Source organism: Drosophila biarmipes, chromosome 2L (assembly GCF_025231255.1).
Source record: "Drosophila biarmipes strain raj3 chromosome 2L, RU_DBia_V1.1, whole genome shotgun sequence".
Lineage (NCBI taxonomy): Eukaryota > Metazoa > Arthropoda > Insecta > Diptera > Drosophilidae > Drosophila > Drosophila biarmipes.
The window spans coordinates 615,780-633,874 of NC_066612.1; the positions used below are offsets into that span (position 1 = coordinate 615,780).

General features: G+C 46.3%; 4 protein-coding genes and 1 long non-coding RNA gene across 13 annotated transcripts; 1 reads left to right on the forward strand and 4 right to left on the reverse strand.

The window, feature by feature from the left end:
- Nucleotides 1-436: 436 nt before the first annotated feature.
- Nucleotides 437-1,504, reverse strand: LOC108029289 (SUMO-conjugating enzyme UBC9-B). Its single transcript, XM_017101487.3, has 2 exons — nt 1,337-1,504; nt 437-1,254 (listed from the first exon to the last, which is right to left on the reverse strand). Exon 2 carries the CDS (start codon nt 1,154-1,156, stop codon nt 677-679), a length of 480 nt encoding a protein of 159 aa, XP_016956976.1. The 5' UTR covers nt 1,157-1,254; nt 1,337-1,504; the 3' UTR covers nt 437-676.
- A 197-nt stretch (nt 1,505-1,701) lies between these two features.
- LOC108029269 (minor histocompatibility antigen H13) lies at nt 1,702-3,633 on the reverse strand. Its single transcript, XM_017101467.3, has 3 exons — nt 3,283-3,633; nt 2,379-3,229; nt 1,702-2,319 (listed from the first exon to the last, which is right to left on the reverse strand). The coding sequence occupies exons 1-3, from the start codon at nt 3,496-3,498 to the stop codon at nt 2,211-2,213; spliced, it is 1,176 nt and encodes a 391-aa protein (XP_016956956.1). The 5' UTR covers nt 3,499-3,633; the 3' UTR covers nt 1,702-2,210.
- A 338-nt stretch (nt 3,634-3,971) lies between these two features.
- Nucleotides 3,972-6,372, forward strand: LOC108029136 (neuronal acetylcholine receptor subunit alpha-4). Its single transcript, XM_017101259.3, has 5 exons — nt 3,972-4,398; nt 4,461-4,654; nt 4,967-5,392; nt 5,446-5,647; nt 5,763-6,372. Exons 1-5 carry the CDS (start codon nt 4,182-4,184, stop codon nt 6,152-6,154), a joined length of 1,431 nt encoding a protein of 476 aa, XP_016956748.1. The 5' UTR covers nt 3,972-4,181; the 3' UTR covers nt 6,155-6,372.
- On the reverse strand, nt 6,283-18,080 carry LOC108029135 (DNA-binding protein D-ETS-6). Of its 2 annotated transcripts, XM_044093941.2 has the most exons (4): nt 17,331-18,080; nt 15,449-17,265; nt 11,120-11,360; nt 6,283-7,171 (listed from the first exon to the last, which is right to left on the reverse strand). In XM_044093941.2, the coding sequence occupies exons 2-4, from the start codon at nt 16,161-16,163 to the stop codon at nt 6,679-6,681; spliced, it is 1,449 nt and encodes a 482-aa protein (XP_043949876.1). In that variant the 5' UTR covers nt 16,164-17,265; nt 17,331-18,080; the 3' UTR covers nt 6,283-6,678. The 2 variants fall into 2 exon arrangements, with proteins under 2 accessions (XP_043949876.1, XP_043949877.1); XM_044093942.2 differs by lacking the exons at nt 15,449-17,265; nt 17,331-18,080 and adding an exon at nt 12,689-12,878.
- On the reverse strand, nt 7,903-10,645 carry LOC127010761 (uncharacterized). 8 transcript variants are annotated; one of them, XR_007763544.1, is made up of 3 exons: nt 10,157-10,303; nt 9,701-9,775; nt 7,903-7,989 (listed from the first exon to the last, which is right to left on the reverse strand). It is a non-coding gene; the product is annotated as an uncharacterized LOC127010761 (long non-coding RNA). The 8 variants fall into 8 exon arrangements; XR_007763543.1 differs by lacking the exon at nt 7,903-7,989 and adding an exon at nt 8,131-8,180 and having other exon boundaries at nt 10,157-10,302; XR_007763539.1 differs by lacking the exons at nt 7,903-7,989; nt 10,157-10,303 and adding exons at nt 8,361-8,558; nt 10,539-10,645.
- Nucleotides 18,081-18,095: the final 15 nt, after the last annotated feature.

Here is an 18,095-nt window from a genome sequence, read left to right on the forward strand (position 1 = left end):
AAGGGCAGCCAGTAGCAAGTTGCCAGACCATTAGTAAAGCGAATTGTGCGTTTTCTAAAATTGTTTTGGACAAAAAGCTGATTATTTTAGGCACCCAATCCAGACAGGCGTCTATTTTGGATCAACAAGTATTCTACGGCACCTCGTTGCCAGGGAAAACTACAAGTCCCAAACGAAATACTTGAGTTGTTACGGCTAATACACTTTATTGACACGGTATAGTTAGGTAGTACGCAGTAGTTCAATAGATCTCAATCAATTTACACAACAAAACAGCTCGACAGGGAAGTGGGAGTGTGGGAAAATGCATATTCACAATTGTGGCCAACGTGCGCCAGGAGTGCGAGTTGCCGGGCTAAAAGGAGTCCCGTCAGCGTCAACCGGCTGCCACGTAGCCGCTTTGGGCATGACGCACCGCCGGGGCTCTCCAAAAACGTACAGAACTTAATCAATTTTATTCAGTTGATACAGTATACAATATAGCTGGTACTAAGCGATTGCGTTAAAAAATTAATCGGATGTTTGGTATTGAGTGTGCAGTAGAGTTCCGTCCAAAATCAGTGGTCTTATGTAGAAGATAATATGTGGATAGCATTCTCGAAAACGCTTACCGCCTAGATGTGTGTTTGTTTATGTCTATGTGGGATGCCGGGACGCCGGGTGCCCGCGGTGCGGACTACTCGGTGGCCGCCATGGCGCGGGCCTGGGCGCGAACGCGCTTCTCGTACTCCAGCCGGTTCTGGCAGTAGATGGTGTAGGCCTCCGCCTGGGCCGGGTCCTTGATGTTCGGCTCGTTGAGCAGGTCCTGGATGCCCAGCAGGATCTGCTTGATGGTGATGGCCGGGCGCCAGTCCTTCTCCTCGTCGAGCAGCGACAGGCAGACGGTGCCCGAGGGGTACACGTTCGGGTGGAACAGCGGCGGCTCGAACTTGCACTTGGGCGGCGAGGTGGGGTAGTCGTCCTTGAAGATCATGCGCAGCTTGTACAGGCCGCCCTCCCAGGGGGTCGACTTCTTGCCGGGAATGGCGCACTCCCAGATCATCAGGTTGAGGGTGCCGTCGGGGTTCTTGGCGGGACGGGCGACGAAGCCGAAGGGGTGATCCTTTCGCCAGGCCTTCCGCTCCTCCCCCAACCGCGTGATTGCGATGCCGGACATGATCGGTGATTGGCTACGTGCTCTTCCCACTTCCTGTTCGAATGTCTCCGCGAATCCTGTTTTTCTGGCGATCCCACTGCTTTTGCACGCGCGTCTGTCTGCAAAAGTGTGTGTGTGGGTAATTGCCTCCGAACTGCGAGTTTCGTCGACTTTCCTCCCGCCACAAGGGAGTGCACCTACCTTTCAGCCTCTGTTTGCACCTTGGAGAGACCTGGAGAAGCCTCTTTTTACCTGTCCAGGGGCTGCTTTTGCGGTTTTCGCAATTTCTAGCGCAATTTTTGCAGGAAAGAACGCTTGTGCTCGCAAAAGGTGCAAATTGCCACGCAAACGGTCGCACTAAATTGTTATCGATAACTCGGTATATTTGGTGTGACCGTTTACGGAAGGCCTTTTCAAATACCAGATTTTCACTATTTTTAACGGCATACTATTTTTAAATATTTCATTTTTTAATTTGAAATTATTGGTATAATTTATAGTATAGATTTAAAATAGGCCCGTTGTTAACAGGTTAAACTCCCTTTAAATAAGGTAGAAAACATTACTTTTGTGTTACGAAAATTAGAATTTATTCGCATTTGAACTGTTTGCATAAACTAATGCACTAGTTTTTCCGAAATGCAGTGCTAGCAGTCCATATCAAGTGGTTCCCTATCAAATCCGAGATCTTTAAATAGATTTATCCAGAGGACGCTCACTGTTTTACAAAAATTGGAATATATTCGTATCTAAACTGTTGTCTTAACCACACGACTCCCTCGCGGGAGCCACATAAATTAGTTGAATTCTACGTTTAAATTTGATTCTGGTAAAAAAGTAGACAAGTAATTTTCTACAATTGTAAACTAATCGCACTAAATAAGGTTGTTGTGCCTGGCCAAGGAACGTAACTAACGCATTAAGTGATTCGTCTTTTGTAGCGGTGCGGGCCGTATAAGTTACGGACTGTGATTGAGAGTGAAGCGATAACAAAAGGAGCTTGGCTAGCTGCAGAAGACTTTTACGATGGAACGAATGGAGATGTTGTTCGCGGAGGGCCCTGGGTACTGGCCACCTACTTGCCCTTCTTGGACTCCTTCTTTTTGCTGCTGGACGAGCTGGTGCTCTCGTCCTTTTCCTTCTTCTCCTTCTTCTCGGGCTTCTCCTCGGGGTGGTCTTCATAGCTGGGGGAGGAAAAGCGACTTAGATGCTAGTCGGGGGCAAAGCCAAACTGCAGACTTACGCAAAGAGCACCTTCAGCTCGCCGCGGACGAGGGCAACCAGGAGCGGGGTGCCCATGCAGGCCGGCACCAGGTAGAGCAGGGCTGGCTGCGCGTGCTTGAACACGTGCATCACGAAGATGGTGGCAAGCAGGCCCAGGAAGTAGGCGATCAGCGTGGAGTAGAAGTAGATGCGCGTCTTGCGCTTCTTGCTGTCGTCGAAGCGCAGCAGCAGGGCAATGAAGATGCCCGGAATGACGATGTCGCCCAGTCCCAGCATGGCGAAGTTGGAGGCGTTCAGTCCGTTCTCGATCAGGTCCTGGGGGAACACTAGCTTGATGGGCGCCTCGAAGCTCTTGGCCACGGTGACCATCACGTTGGTGCCGAACACCCAGAAAATGTCGTAGAAGAACAGGCCGCTCAGCAGGATGACGCCCGTCACGAAGTTGTTCAAGTGCAGCATCTCCACGCCGTTGATGGCGAAGGCCAGGCCGAACAGGTTGTTGGCGATCCAGTGCTTCTTCAGCAGGTACCACACCCCGATCACCGAGGAGATCACCAGGCACACGATGTCGTGCGTGGAGAACTTGTAGTTCACGATGTCCTCCTTGTGCTTGCCCTCGCCCTTGGTGAACAGGATGTGGAAGGGCACCTTGGGCACGGCGGCGGGCATCAGCGAGTTGATCACCGGGCTGAGCAGGTGCGCCAGCGCAATCACGCCCAGCACGAAGAAGTACCCGGTGAGCAGGTAGTTGATGTGCACCTTCTGGAAGATCTTGAAGAACAGGTAGAGCCCGAAGAGGGCCGCCGAGGCGATCAGCGGGAAGTACATGGCGTCCTTCTTGGTCATCGTGTCGGCCTTCTCGCCAGTGGACTGCGGGAAAGGGAGGTTAGGCCCCGACTCTGGACAGGATTGCAGCCACCTACCTTCTTCAGCTTGTGCAGCTTCACGGAGCGGATGGAGCCGAAGATGATGGGCAGCATGGCCATCACCACCAGGCTGCTGTAGGCCACCGCCATGCCCTCGGGCGTGGATGGCGTCTTCTTCTCCCCGGGCGCCGACTCGTTCTTCGGCGCAGCGTTCACGTTCTCGATGATGCCCTTGAGCACCTCCTTCACGGTTCCGATCACTTCCTCCGCCATGGTGTCCGTTCCAATCCTGTGCTGAGCTGAGCTGGTGCTTCCGATGAAAATCGCCGGCTTGCTGGGGTGAAAAGCGAAGTGACACGCAGCAGTATAATGGCAACACGTCAACAATCTCGAATGGAGGTGGGCACATCGACCAGCTTGCACCGCTCGGAGTCTATCGCGATGGTATCGGTAAGATTGCCCACCACTGACTCTTCGGCGATATCGCAATTAATTTTAGTTTTTGTACAATAACATTTGCTTTGATTTGTATTTAAACATCATCTTTTTAGACTTCAAGACACAAGATTGCAAGCAAACTTACGATTGGAGTGTTGTTAAAAACACAATCGTGTTGTCAAAGAATACCCTCTATTTTCTAGGTGAATATCCCGTACTGGTCTAACTCGACGTTATCGATAGTTGCTATCGTATAACAGTTAAAAGTAACGAATATAACATTTAAAGGTTTTGTTTAAATTCAAAAATGCGAAAACGAAACAGAAGAAATTTAGTTTATCAGGCTCTGCAAAAACGTTTAGTTTTAATTACACAATATTGTATACAAATGAGTACTAAACATTAAACAATTTATAAATATCAAATATCCTCTCCAAACTCATAACAACACGGCCTCCCACACAAAAGTATGCGGGATGCTCTGATATCAGCGACGTCGCCAGAGAAGTCCGTTGATAATGGAGCCTCGGCCATGTGCCAAGCCGCGAGCTGAGCTCAGTTCGCTTTCAGATTCCGAGAGGCAAGCATTGATATTGGATATTGCACCCAAAACTCCACCGGTCCCCACAATGACGACGACTTCCAAGATAAACCCACCGATTTCCGGTCCTGGACTACTGCGGGTTCTAATGGGAATACTACTCATGGTTTCGGCTTCCGTGCCAGGCGCCACTTGTAAGTGTTGGTGGCCCCGCAGATGCATGAGCCACTGATTAATGACTGCGAATCTCCACCAGCTGACCCGGACCCAAAGAAGGCCAATGTCAAAGCCTCGGACCGCCTCCACGCAGGACTGTTCCTGAACTACGACAGCGACGTGCAGCCCCAGTTCCAAGGATCTCCCACCAACGTTTCCCTCGGAATGGTGATCAACTACATAGACATCGACGAGCTGAACGGCAAGATGACCACCCACTGCTGGCTGAATATCGTAAGTCCGGTCCCCTTCCTGCATTGCTCAGAAAGAAAGATAAGTTTTTGTTTTTTCCTCAAGTTCACATTCTCTTGATAAACGCTTCGTTCCGTCAAAAATGTCGCGAGCGGTGGAATTTGTAAAATAATTGTCCAACTAGTCTGGTTATGGTCTTTTATCGTTTTCATTTTTGGGGTATTGTGCGTTTTTTGAATCCGAGAAATCGCTTGGCATATGTGTTCACGAAGTACTCTAATTAACAGGAAAATTCTTCCTTAAAATTACTTGAGATCTATATACTGTAATCCTCATAATCCGTGTAATCCTCAGCGATGGAGGGATGAGCAGCGCGTGTGGCAACCCTCGGAGTACGACAACATCACGGAGATCACTTTGCGGTCCAGCGAGGTTTGGACGCCGCAGATCACGCTCTTCAACGGCGACGAGGGAGGCCTGCTGGCGGACACCAAGGTGACCCTCACCCACGACGGACACTTCCGACGCATGCCTCCAGCCCTGTACACCGCCTACTGCGATCTGAACATGCTGAATTGGCCGCACGACAAGCAGACCTGCAAACTAAAGATCGGCTCCTGGGGCTTGAAGGTCATCCTGCCGGACAACAGCACGGGCAAGGACACGTCCCTGGACCACGACGACCTGGTGCAGTCGCCGGAGTGGGAGATCGTGGACTCCCGGGCGGAGTTTGTGAGTCAGGACTACAACGGCTACATGGAGTACACTCTGGTTGCAAAGGTAGGAGGAAATACAGAGCCTTAGAATTAAATACATCCATTCATTCCGCTCAGCGCCGGTCCTCCATGTACACGGCCGTCATCTACACGCCCGCCTCCTGCATCGTCATCCTGGCCCTGTCCGCCTTCTGGCTGCCACCCCACATGGGCGGCGAGAAGATCATGATCAACGGCCTGCTCATCATCGTGATCGCCGCCTTCCTTATGTACTTCGCCCAACTGCTGCCCGTGCTGTCCAACAATACGCCGCTAGTGGGTGAGTCGTAGCTTCCGGAGTGGTGCCGCTTCAATTATACATTATTATTATTAATTTATATTAAGTTAGAATGAGAGCAGAGACTTACCCAACTCTGTTTAAAATCCCCTTTCAGTGCACTTCTATAGCACTACCCTGCTATTCCTGAGCGTGTCCACCATCATCGAGGTGCTGGTCCTGTACCTGGCCACCGCCAAGCACAAGAGACGCTTGCCGGAGGCGCTGAGGAAGCTGCTCCACGGCAACCTGGGCACCTGGCTGCTGCTCTCGCAGTTTAGCACCACCGGCGGGGCGGAGACGGAGAAGACCAAGGAGATGGACGAGCACCTGTACGAGAGTCCCGAAGAGCAGGACGCCACCAGTCCGCTGGGCATCAATTGCGCCGAGGTGCCGGGCTCCAAGGCCAACCAGTTCGACTGGGCGCTGCTCGCCACCGCCGTGGACCGCATCTTCTTCGTGTTCTTCAGCCTGGCCTTCCTCGTCCTGGCCATATGCTGTGCCGTCTAGCCTGTCCTAAGCCAAACCAGATGCACCCCCACCTTGAGTTAGGTCGTTGTCAAGCAATCCCGAAATTATATTTAATCCTCAGAGCCACCGGACGAACTGAGCCAAGGTGTGGGTGCACTCTGAACTAATTTTGCATTTACGATTTCATGTATTTACTGAGTGTGAACTTAGAATTATTTAATGAGGAGACCCGTTTGGAATAAAGGACCTCTGCCGAATGTCTGCTTACAACTAGAAGCGAAGGATAACAGGCTAAGTAACAAATTGGCTCTCGTTTCCGAGTATTGCTCTGCGATGATGCTCCGGGCTATCACAACTCCTCAATTAACCCAAGCAGCTGGAATTATGCGAAATGACCTTTTTACGGCCGGCGGTCTGGCCCTCGAAGGGTGCTGGATGATTGCGATTCCTGGGATGCTGGCTCTCCGCTCTCTCTTTGCGCAGTGGGTGGTCCCTGCGCACACTCCATCCTCCTGGCCCATCGGAACTCCCAGCCCCGTCGACAAATTGGGGTTGCTGCGGCCTCAGTTAAATGCATTTGTGGTGGGAGCGCCCGTGCCCTGGTCGTAGTTTCCCGCTGAGGATGAAGATGTCCTTGCCGGCTCGCCGGCTGCTGTCCCGCCTTGGAATGGAGCGGAGAAATTCGAAGTGGAGGCGGAAGTGGAGGCACCTGTTCCCTGGCCGGGCGAAGCCTGCGAGGAGGCCGTCGAGGACGAGGGGAATCCCACGCTGGAGCTGGTGGAGGCAGGCGACGAGTGGTGCGGGTGCAGGAAGTGCGGCTGGGCCAGCTGGTGGTGCGGGTGCGAGTGCTGGTGGTGGTGGTGGTGCAGCGGCGGTGGGTGGCGGGCCAACTGCATCGCCCCGCCTGCGTGGTGGTTGTAGGAGCCCAGCATACTGGCCGCCGGATCCCCTCCCTGCGCCTGGGCCTGGCAGGCGGCCATCAGCCCATGGAAGTCGAACTTGTAGGCATACCGCTTGCCGTGTACCTTGGTCATGATGTTCTTGTCGTAGTAGTACCTGTAATTAAAAAAATTTAAGATTATATTCCTCTTTTTAACTTTTGAAATCTTAAGGATTTAAAAAAAAATATTACATATTACAAAAATTCTACATTCAAAAAAGCTTTCAAGACGATGATAAAGTTTTCAACCAATTTGCATGTTGAAATTTTCCGTAGATCCTCTGGCTTTTAAAATTGGTACCCAATACTGTACTTCCAGATTTTATAACCTGAGTTATTCGAATCCGATTTGAACAAGGGATACCTCTATGGGTTTGTGGTTAAATTCCCTATAATTCTACATTCAAATTATTGTTCAAGACGAGGGTCAAGTTTTTAACCCATTTTCATGTTAATTTTTCTGTAGATCCTTAACTTTCAATATTGGTATCCAAAACTGCACTTCCAGATCCCCTAACTTAAGTTATTTTATTCCGATTTGTACAAGGGATACCTCTATGGGTTTGTGGTTAAATTCCCTGTAATTCTACATTCAAATTATTCTTCAAGACGAGGGTCAAGATTTTTACCCATTTGCATGTTGGAATTTTCCGTAGATCCTCTGGCTTTCAAAATTGGTACCCAATACTGCACTTCCAGATTTCATAACCTGAGTTATTCGAATCCGATTTGAACGAGAGAACCTCTATGAGTTTGTGGTTGAATACTCTATAAATCTACATTCAAATTATTCTTCAAGACGAGGGTCAAGATTTTTAGCCATTTGCATGTTGGAACTTTCCGTAGATCCTCTGGCTTTCAAAATTGGTACCCAATACTGCACTTCCAGATTTCATAACCTGAGTTATTCGAATCCGATTTGAACGAGAGATACCTCTATGGGTTTGTGGTTAAATTCCCTATAATTCAACATTCAAATTATTCTTCAAGACGATGATCAAGTTTTCAACCCATTTGCATGTTGACATTTTCCGTAGATCCTCTGGCTTTCAAAATTGGTACCCAATACTGTACTTCCAGATTTCATAACCTGAGTTATTCGAATCCGATTTGAACAAGGGATACCTCTATGGGTTTTTGGTTAAATTCCCTATAATTCTACATTCAAGTTATTCTTTAAGAAGAGGGTCAAGTTTTTAACCCATTTTCATGTTAGTTTTTTTGTAGATCCTTAACTTTCAATATTGGTATCCAAAACTGATCTTCCAGATCCCCTAACTTAAGTTATTTTATTCCGATTTGGACAAGGGATACCTCTATGTTTGTGGTTTAATTCTCTATAATTCTACATTCAAATTATTCTTCAAGACGAGGGTCAAGATTTTTACCCATTTGCATGTTGGAATTTTCCGTAGATCCTCTGGCTTTCAAAATTGGTACCCAATACTGTACTTCCAGATTTCATAACCTGAGTTATTCGAATCCGATTTGAACAAGGGATACCTCTATGGGTTTTTGGTTAAATTCCCTATAATTCTACATTCAAGTTATTCTTTAAGAAGAGGGTCAAGTTTTTAACCCATTTTCATGTTAGTTTTTTTGTAGATCCTTAACTTTCAATATTGGTATCCAAAACTGATCTTCCAGATCCCCTAACTTAAGTTATTTTATTCCGATTTGAACGAGAGATACCTCTATGAGTTTGTGGTTAAATTCCTTATAATTCTACATTCAAATTATTCTTCATGACGAGGGTCAAGATTTTTACCCATTTGCATGTTGGAATTTTCCGTAGATCCTCTGGCTTTCAAAATTGGTACCCAATACTGTACTTCCAGATTTCATAACCTGAGTTATTCGAATCCGATTTGAACGAGAGATACCTCTATGAGTTTGTGGTTAAATTCCTTATAATTCTACATTCAAATTATTCTTCATGACGAGGGTCAAGATTTTTACCCATTTGCATGTTGGAATTTTCCGTAGATCCTCTGGCTTTCAAAATTGGTACCCAATACTGTACTTCCAGATTTCATAACCTGAGTTATTCGAATCCGATTTGAACGAGAGATACCTCTATGAGTTTGTGGTTAAATTCCTTATAATTCTACATTCAAATTATTCTTCATGACGAGGGTCAAGATTTTTACCCATTTGCATGTTGGAATTTTCCGTAGATCCTCTGGCTTTCAAAATTGGTACCCAATACTGTACTTCCAGATTTCATAACCTGAGTTATTCGAATCCGATTTGAACGAGAGATACCTCTATGAGTTTGTGGTTAAATTCCTTATAATTCTACATTCAAATTATTCTTCATGACGAGGGTCAAGATTTTTACCCATTTGCATGTTGGAATTTTCCGTAGATCCTCTGGCTTTCAAAATTGGTACCCAATACTGTACTTCCAGATTTCATAACCTGAGTTATTCGAATCCGATTTGAACAAGGGATACCTCTATGGGTTTGTGGTTAAATTCCCTATAATTCTACATTCAAATTATTGTTCAAGACGAGGGTCAAGTTTTTAACCCATTTTCATGTTAATTTTTCTGTAGATCCTTAACTTTCAATATTGGTATCCAAAACTGCACTTCCAGATCCCCTAACTTAAGTTATTTTATTCCGCTTTGTACAAGGGATACCTCTATGGGTTTGTGGTTAAATTCCCTATAATTCTACATTCAAATTATTCTTCAAGACGAGGGTCAAGATTTTTACTCATTTGCATGTTGGAACTTTCCGTAGATCCTCTGGCTTTCAAAATTGGTACCCAATACTGTACTTCCAGATTTCATAACCTGAGTTATTCGAATCCGATTTGAACGAGGGATACCTCTATGAGTTGGTGGTTTAATTCTCTATAATTCTACATTCAAATTATTCTTCAAGACGAGGGTCAAGATTTTTAGCCATTTTCATGTTAGTTTTTTTGTAGATCCTTAACTTTCAATATTGGTATCCAAAACTGATCTTCCAGATCCCCTAACTTAAGTTATTTTATTCCGATTTGAACGAGAGATACCTCTATGAGTTTGTGGTTAAATTCCTTATAATTCTACATTCAAATTATTCTTCATGACGAGGGTCAAGATTTTTACCCATTTGCATGTTGGAATTTTCCGTAGATCCTCTGGCTTTCAAAATTGGTACCCAATACTGTACTTCCAGATTTCATAACCTGAGTTATTCGAATCCGATTTGAACGAGAGATACCTCTATGAGTTTGTGGTTAAATTCCTTATAATTCTACATTCAAATTATTCTTCATGACGAGGGTCAAGATTTTTACCCATTTGCATGTTGGAATTTTCCGTAGATCCTCTGGCTTTCAAAATTGGTACCCAATACTGTACTTCCAGATTTCATAACCTGAGTTATTCGAATCCGATTTGAACGAGAGATACCTCTATGAGTTTGTGGTTAAATTCCTTATAATTCTACATTCAAATTATTCTTCATGACGAGGGTCAAGATTTTTACCCATTTGCATGTTGGAATTTTCCGTAGATCCTCTGGCTTTCAAAATTGGTACCCAATACTGTACTTCCAGATTTCATAACCTAAGTTATTCTGATCAGATTTGGGCGAGGGATACCTCTATGGGTTTGAGTTTGAATACTCTATAATTCTGCATTCAAATTATTCTTCAAGACGAGGGTCAAGTTTTTAACCCATTTTCATGTTAATTTTTCTGTAGATCCTTAACTTTCAATATTGGTATCCAAAACTGATCTTCCAGATCCCCTAACTTAAGTTATTTTATTCCGATTTGGACAAGGGACACCTCTATGAGTTTGTGGTTTAATTCTCTATAATTCTACTCACAAATTATTCTTCAAGACGAGGGTCAAGTTTTTAACCCATTTTCATGTTGAAATTTTCTTTAGATCCTAAAGCTTTCAATATTGGTAACATTTTAGTCCATTTTCACTTTTTCGCAATGGCTTTCAGAATGAAAACCCAAAACCGCACGCCTATATTTTTAATAATCTATCACCAATAAATTTGCAATTATATTTCCTTGGGTAAACTAGGTGCGTAGACACAACGTATAGACTCACCTAAGAGCCCGGCTCAGCTTGTCGTAGTTCATGTTGGGCTTGGCTTTCCTCTCGCCCCACCGCCTGGCCACCTCGTCGGGGTCGATGAGCCGGAACTCGCCCGATTGGCCCTCCCAGCTGATGGCGGCGGCGTTGGACGAATCGGCGAGCAGCTCCAGCAGAAACTGCCACAGCTGGATCTGGCCCCCTGAGCCTTGGGCGACCAATCGGTGCGAGGCAGCGTTCAGCAGCTGATACGGATCTGAAAGAGAGCGGAGGGGCGTTAGTGGCGAATACGCAGATACAGACCCCAGCTACAGATATAAACACAGATACTCTGGCTAGAGAGACACCAAGATATGTGGGCAGAGAGAGCGAGCGAGAGGAGCGAAAACCAACCCGGCCAAACGAGATTTTCTGGCGGGGAAGGGTGACGACGTGGCAAGAGTGCCAAGTGGAGCTGAATGCCATAAGCCAACGCGGATTCACAGGAAATCAACCGCAAACGGACATAAATCCTGGATCACATTGCACGGCGAGAAAGACCGGTACAAAATCAACTTGGAACGCATGTTCGACTAAATATAAATTAGGTTTCTATCTACAAAATAAATGAACACATAACAATTGATTTTTTGAACTTTGCTGAAACAATCCTTATAAATTTTACTTTAAAAGATTTTTAATTGTAACAATTTTCTAGCAAATCTTCAATTTCTCATTAAGTAAAGAGTGTGGAAGTTTGATTTCGATTTAGATTCCTTTAAAGTAGTTGAAAAGAACAATTTCCTGGTAATGTTTATCGGTATTCGTAGAGTTTACATGAAATCCACTTCTCAATCGTTTTTTTCATTCAACTTTCTTGTTAAGATTACGCGGTATACAACTTTTTAAATAGGCTTGACGAATACTAATTAAGTTTACAAAGAAATTCTTATCATAAAATTTTATGAGTTTATAGTGTTAAATAGATTTCACATGTAGCCCCAAAACTCTGATACAGATAAAGTTTATAAAGAAATTCTTATCATAAAATTATATGAGTTTATAGTGTTAAGTCGATTTCACTTGTAGCCCCAAAGTTCTGATACGGGAATTAACTCCGCACTAAATGGTTAATGGGATAAATACAAAAATAAATATCCAAGTCGAATTACGAATAAATCACTTCTCCTTCAAGTCAATCAACCAAGATACATTTTCTTGACATTGGCCATGGGGACATTCCCACATCCCGTAGCTGTGCACCTCCGAGGGAAAATCCCCTCAAGGTGCCGCTGCAAAGGCACGAAAGTGCCATAAGCAAGGTGACTCATCCGTTGATCAAGCAGTGCCGCGGCCAAGAGACTGAGCTCTCACTTCTAGACAACATCGGACCGTTGGACCCACGACCCACCATGCCTGCCATCCGCCCATCCCGAGCCCATTCATTCATATTTCTAGGCGCACCGCTCGGCGGAAATGCCAGAGATCGAGTGGTTGCCATTGAGAAACCTCCTCGCCGCCGTTCATTCACGCAAGTCTCTTTGATTTTGGCGCGTCTCAGCGGAAATTCCGATGAGTTTTCGGCCATATGAGCGGATCTCTTACCGTTGAAGATCATCGGGGTGTGCGGATGTTGGTGGTGCTGGTGGTGGTGGTGGTAGTGGTGGTGCACGGCCCCGTGGTGCGGGTGGGGATGCTGGCCGACTGGCGGTGCCGGCTGCATCCGGAGGCCGAAGCGCCGGTTGAAATCCTCCGACAGGCGCCACATCACGCCCACGTCCACGCTGACGCTCATGGTGGGTCTTTCAAAAAGTCTTTCTTAGGAATGGGCCGACTCTGAACTTTTCACTTGACTCCTTTTCTTAATTTTTTTAGTTAAGTTGATGATATATCAGAAATCTTTTCTTAAAAATGTTCACAATTTTTGGTAGGCTTTTTTAAAATTATAGAAGGGGTTTGACATTTTTTGAATTATTTTAAGCCAACGATTCACATTTATTTCTGATTCGAACTATTGTTTTATAGTTTATTCTATTTTCTTTTTATATTTTAAACGTTGTTTAATGTTCATCAATTTTATGTTTTTCCCGGGAGCGTGTGAACCGTTTAGGACGAGGGCCAGTCGGCAACTGAGATCTCAGTCAGAAGCGCTGGCCGGATTCCGCTCCTTATCAGCATCTCTTTGCCGAGCATCCTTGGAGCTCCTCGTGCTCCGGCAAGGATTACGACTCACGGGTTCACCTGCGCAGCTGGGGGTAAATGCTGCTTAGGCATTTGCCGGAGGAGTCACTGAAGTCAGGGGCCACGTGCAGCCACTCAACCACCGCCCACTCCGCCCACCGAAAAGCACACAACAAACAACTGCTTCTTTTTCCCACTGTCCGACTATCAAATACCCATTACGAGTCATTGGTTATTTATAAAATGTCAGGGGATTCCACCAGCACGAAAATAGAAAGATATTCGCAGGCAATACTTGTTTGCGTTCGAAAATATTTTCGAGTTCCTCAGAAAGTCTATAGATAATGGCTGCGTTTATTGACGTTAGGGTAGGTTCTCCTCTTTCGCTGGAATTCCGTATACCCTGCACAGCTTTCGCTACACGGACGGTGACTCAGACGTGGGAACAACAAGCGGAGCCCACAACAAATGTAATCTGTGACGGCGACGACGCGTAATCCTCGTTGGCATAAAAAACAAATCAATTAAATCGACGTCGCCCGCTCTCGGGATCAGGGCGCTATATAGATGGCTGCATGGCCGTAGAGCCCACCCACCAGCATATGCCAGACCCAAATCAGGGGGCTTTCCTCCGCCTTTCAGCCGCTCTTCCTGCCACAGGAAGGATGCGACGAATGAATATTTTCCTGTGCCAGGAGCTGACCACCCGCAGAGCTCTTGTCACTGACAAACCACCCACCACGCCCACCTCCCCAGCCGCCCACTGGAACTTGACTCGGCGACTTTTGTCGCTGGCAGGGGATTACTTTGATTTTATTATTAGATGCCACATCCTGCGAGAAATTATCATATTTACATCGTTTATTATTAAGTTCATCACTTGACGCGCCCGCCCGCTGAGCCGCGCCACGCCCCTGCGCCACCCCGCCCCAATCATCAGCAGTTAATAACTGGAAAAGTGTTGCATACTTTGCTGCTGTCGCGAAGAGATTTTCCCAAGCGATTTACGCTTATGGAGTTGGGAAAGTCGGGGAAAAGGTAATTAAAAGGCTGTTCGCTGGCGGGGGACTTCCACACCTTGGCAACTTTTCCTCCTTATCGCACGCCTTGAATAAGGGGCGTGCTAAGGGGAAGTGGAAAGTGGGAAAACAATCAATGGAGCACATAAGTAACTGCCCTATCAGCCCGCCAACATCTTAATCAGTTGCCATTTGGCCGCCGGCGGAGGTCGGAAAAGGATTCAATTGATGCCTGACCACAAAGGATTCGGGCGTCTGGCAATCGCACCTCTGGGAATAGCACGTGAACCCAATTACCAAGCAGATCAATCCGGAGATTTCTGGACTTCAGATTTATGTGGTCCGAGATTAGCTCTCTCGCTGGGTCACTGCTGCTGGGCAGTGGCTAGGCTTGAGACCAAGTGGATACTCACTTGGCAAACTCAAGGCAAGTCCTTTGACCAGATTCCAATGAATTGAAATTAAAGACTAATAAAAATTATAAAATTCCATTGAACTGAAATAATATAATTCCAAAGAATTGAAATTATATAATTCCACTGAATTGAAATTATATAATTCCAATGAATTGAAATTATATAATTCCGAAGAATTGAAATTATCAAAGAACAAGTGTTGGATATAATTTTAAAAACTCGTTTTGAATCGCAAATCAATCAGTTAAAAATACAAAAATTATAAAACGGTTGGCAAAATTCCATTGAATTGAGATTATTTCAAAATCGCTAGTTATCGTAGTTCTTTTGCTCGGAGCTACGAATTTAAGGGTTCAAGATAAAAATAAAAATCAGATTTGCCTACATTTTGATTACAAGAGTAAAAAGTTTGTAATTTTCGGCCTTTACGCTCTATGCTTAAAAAAATTATTTTTTATTCAATATACGATACCTCAGCTAAGAGCTTAATGCTTTCAGTCCTCGGGCATACGATTTTGTGACCTTCGAAACTAGTCTGAGTATTAGAATAAACTACTTATCAAGAACTTCTTAATTTTCGAAATGTCTCAAAGATTTTTAAGGGTAGTATTTGAAAAGTCAAGTGCACCACTCTCTTATATAGGCGTTTGATTTCAGGGCAGGGTCTACAATTCGCTTTTTAAATCGAAAAATATCGGCAATTGCCTACATCTTAAAAGCTTATAAAAAGTTCCCATAGGTTCGCTTACTTGGTTCGTTGTCGTTGAGCATGGGACTCGTCTCCCGCCCGGTGGCGTGGTATAATCTCAGCGCGAAGTGCTGGGCCATGAGCATGCCGCCGCGCCTGGAGCCCGCACAGACCCAGAAGTCGGCGCGGGTGAGCTCGCACAGCTCCTGGGCGTCCTTGGGGAACCGGTCGACATCCGGCTCCGGATCCAGTTGGAAAATACGCGTCGCCCACTTCACCCAGCTGGCAATGTCCTCGGAGGTCCAGGCATGCGGATCCATGGGCACTTCCACCGGCGAGACGGAGCGATCGGAATCGTTGGAGTTCCTTCGAGATGGTGGAGGCGGCTGGGGTGAGGGATTCTCCGTGGCCAGGGGCACAGGCACTGGCAAGTTGAGGGCGGGTGTTTGGCTTCTATGGCTGTTGCTACTACTCCTGGAGGAGGAACCGGATTCCGAGGACTCTGAGGAGTCCGAGGACTCGCTGGTGTTGCTGGTGGAACTGCTGCTGCACCGCCTCCTGCTTGGTCTTCTGCTGGAGGAGCTCTCCTGCTCAGCTCCGGGATTCGGCCCCCCTTTCTTCTCCTTCGCTTCCAGTTGGGCCTCGTTTCCGGATCCGATGCCTTTTTGCCGGACATCCTGGTGCATGGCATCAAATGGCCTCTGGTGGCACCAAATCGTCTGGATGTGGACTGGGATTTGGTTGTGGCTAAGGTGGCCGTTCTGCAGAATGGCCATTAAATTCGGGATACTCGGGCTCCCTTCTTCGAAAACTTTGGGTTTACTATCAGCTCCAGGATCCTGGTAGCCTTTTATGTTCACTGGGGTTTGACATTATATTCTTCAGTTTGCGCTTAAATATTGCTCATTTTCTTGTGGTCTTCAGGTGTCCACACTTTATTATTATTTTTGGCGACTGCTTGCACTATAAAATCGATACAATTCACTCATAATATTCCGGGAATTTCACTTCAATAAGTTCGAATTAATCGCCTGCAACCGGTTGATCGTGGAAAACGAAACGGATTTAGGATGTTTGGCTGGATGATTCACCCGTAGCCAAGGTATTTCACCTGCTGGCCCAGCAAGTGGAGTCAGCTGCCGGCTTTCCACGTGCCGCAAATCGCGGAAATCTTTCGGAAAGTTAGCGGTAGGAAACTTTTAATAACCGTTATTGCATTGACCGATTACGGAACCCGAACCGGCCGCCGATCTCGAGTGGGGTTAAAAGTAACGCCGTGGATCCCTCTAGATCGCGATCTTTGCTCGACGGAGCGTCCGCACCGATCGACTTGTGACGAACCAATGATCAGCACCGGCGGCCTGTGATAAAGCGGTGACGAAGTCGGGAGCTTTCGCGCCTCTCGCAGATTCGGCTGCCTCATGATCGACTGGCTGAACTGAACCCGAGGGGGCTCGTGGGGCACGGGGTCGGGACCAGTTGGCTTTCGGCTCGGAGCTTTCGCTCTCCGAGTGCCCCGCTTATCGTTGGCAAATAACAACCTTAAGCATGACGTCGTGGAACCGGCGTACTCCGCATGAGTCACCCGTCCATAGAGCACTCACACCAGGCCCAGAGCCCGACCCGATCACCGCTGGGAAGCCGACGGAGTTCCCCAGGCCTTGCGTGGGCCGGAGGGGGTGGCGCTCGGGGGTAAGGTCGTTTGGCGGCCAACGAAAATTCATTCATCGATTCCCCTCCCATTCGGGCTCGTTTTTCTCGCTTTTGCCGCGTCATCCTTCTGGGAAATCGGGCATGAGTCGTTAGTTGTCTGTGGCCCATTGATACAGTTGAGTATATGGGTGTACCTCTGATATTTTTTGGCAACAGGTCGCATCACTAAATCACACGGGAAAAAAAGATGATGAACTTGTTGTTTCACAGGCTTTCAAATAAATATTTACCCAAGGATCTGATGATCCATGCAACAGATTACGTTACAAGTGTGCTGTTATTTTTGGCAAAATGTTTGGAATACATCCATCGTTTATGTGCACGTCCAGATAAAAACCATTTTTAATGTAAATACATTTCGAATGTATGGTAATTCGCTTTAAATCAAAATACAATCAAATTGACGTGCTTATTACGGTGACGTTTTTGGATTGGCTTCATATCAGCCTGCAATTGCTTTTGATTTGTTTGAGTTCCGCGGACTTCCTGGAAGCGCTTCTGATTTCATAGCTAAGCAGGGAACGCTTTTGGGCAAGTGATTCATGCGATCCGAACCGACGGCCGCTCTCTTTCTCTTTTCCACTGGCGCCGGCAGATACGCCGATCCAAATCCATATCGCTGTTTATATTTGTTTTGATGTGACGTTTGTACGTCGCTTGGACCCACGGCGTTTTTGCAGCGAAAGCTTTTACTAGGCCCTCGTATATCGTAGAATCCATTCATAAAATGTTGAGTGGGCCAAGGGGGCTTCGGGCTTGGGGCTTGGGGTTCTGTGCGCAACCTGGTGAAATATTTCCATATTTGTATTTTTCTCATTCAGTTCTGTTTTTATAAACTTTGAACGTTCGCAGGTTCATTTCAAATGGGTGCTTTCCCTAGGGCGTAATACTAACAGTCATGTTATTACATATATCATTTTATTATTCAGTGAATTGTCGCATGTTCGTGGTGTACATATCGCCCGATGCGTCCATTAGATCGAACAAAACTCCTC

What these genes read in the sequence shown, in the direction of transcription:
- LOC108029135 (XM_044093941.2), bottom strand. Translation starts at nt 16,163, where the DNA reads ATGGCCATTCTGCAGAACGGCCACCTTAGCCACAACCAAATCCCAGTC. An exon ending in GCTCAACGACAACGAACCAA is followed by an intron (nt 11,361 to 15,448) that starts GTAAGCGAACCT and finishes GCTCTCTTTCAG; the next exon opens with ATCCGTATCAGCTGCTGAAC. An exon ending in AAGCTGAGCCGGGCTCTTAG is followed by an intron (nt 7,172 to 11,119) that starts GTGAGTCTATAC and finishes TTTTAATTACAG; the next exon opens with GTACTACTACGACAAGAACA.
- LOC108029289 (XM_017101487.3), bottom strand. Translation starts at nt 1,156, where the DNA reads ATGTCCGGCATCGCAATCACGCGGTTGGGGGAGGAGCGGAAGGCCTGG.
- LOC108029269 (XM_017101467.3), bottom strand. Translation starts at nt 3,498, where the DNA reads ATGGCGGAGGAAGTGATCGGAACCGTGAAGGAGGTGCTCAAGGGCATC. An exon ending in AGCTGCACAAGCTGAAGAAG is followed by an intron (nt 3,230 to 3,282) that starts GTAGGTGGCTGC and finishes CCTTTCCCGCAG; the next exon opens with TCCACTGGCGAGAAGGCCGA. An exon ending in GAGCTGAAGGTGCTCTTTGC is followed by an intron (nt 2,320 to 2,378) that starts GTAAGTCTGCAG and finishes TTCCTCCCCCAG; the next exon opens with CTATGAAGACCACCCCGAGG.
- LOC108029136 (XM_017101259.3), top strand. Translation starts at nt 4,182, where the DNA reads ATGGAGCCTCGGCCATGTGCCAAGCCGCGAGCTGAGCTCAGTTCGCTT. An exon ending in TTCCGTGCCAGGCGCCACTT is followed by an intron (nt 4,399 to 4,460) that starts GTAAGTGTTGGT and finishes AATCTCCACCAG; the next exon opens with CTGACCCGGACCCAAAGAAG. An exon ending in CAACAATACGCCGCTAGTGG is followed by an intron (nt 5,648 to 5,762) that starts GTGAGTCGTAGC and finishes ATCCCCTTTCAG; the next exon opens with TGCACTTCTATAGCACTACC.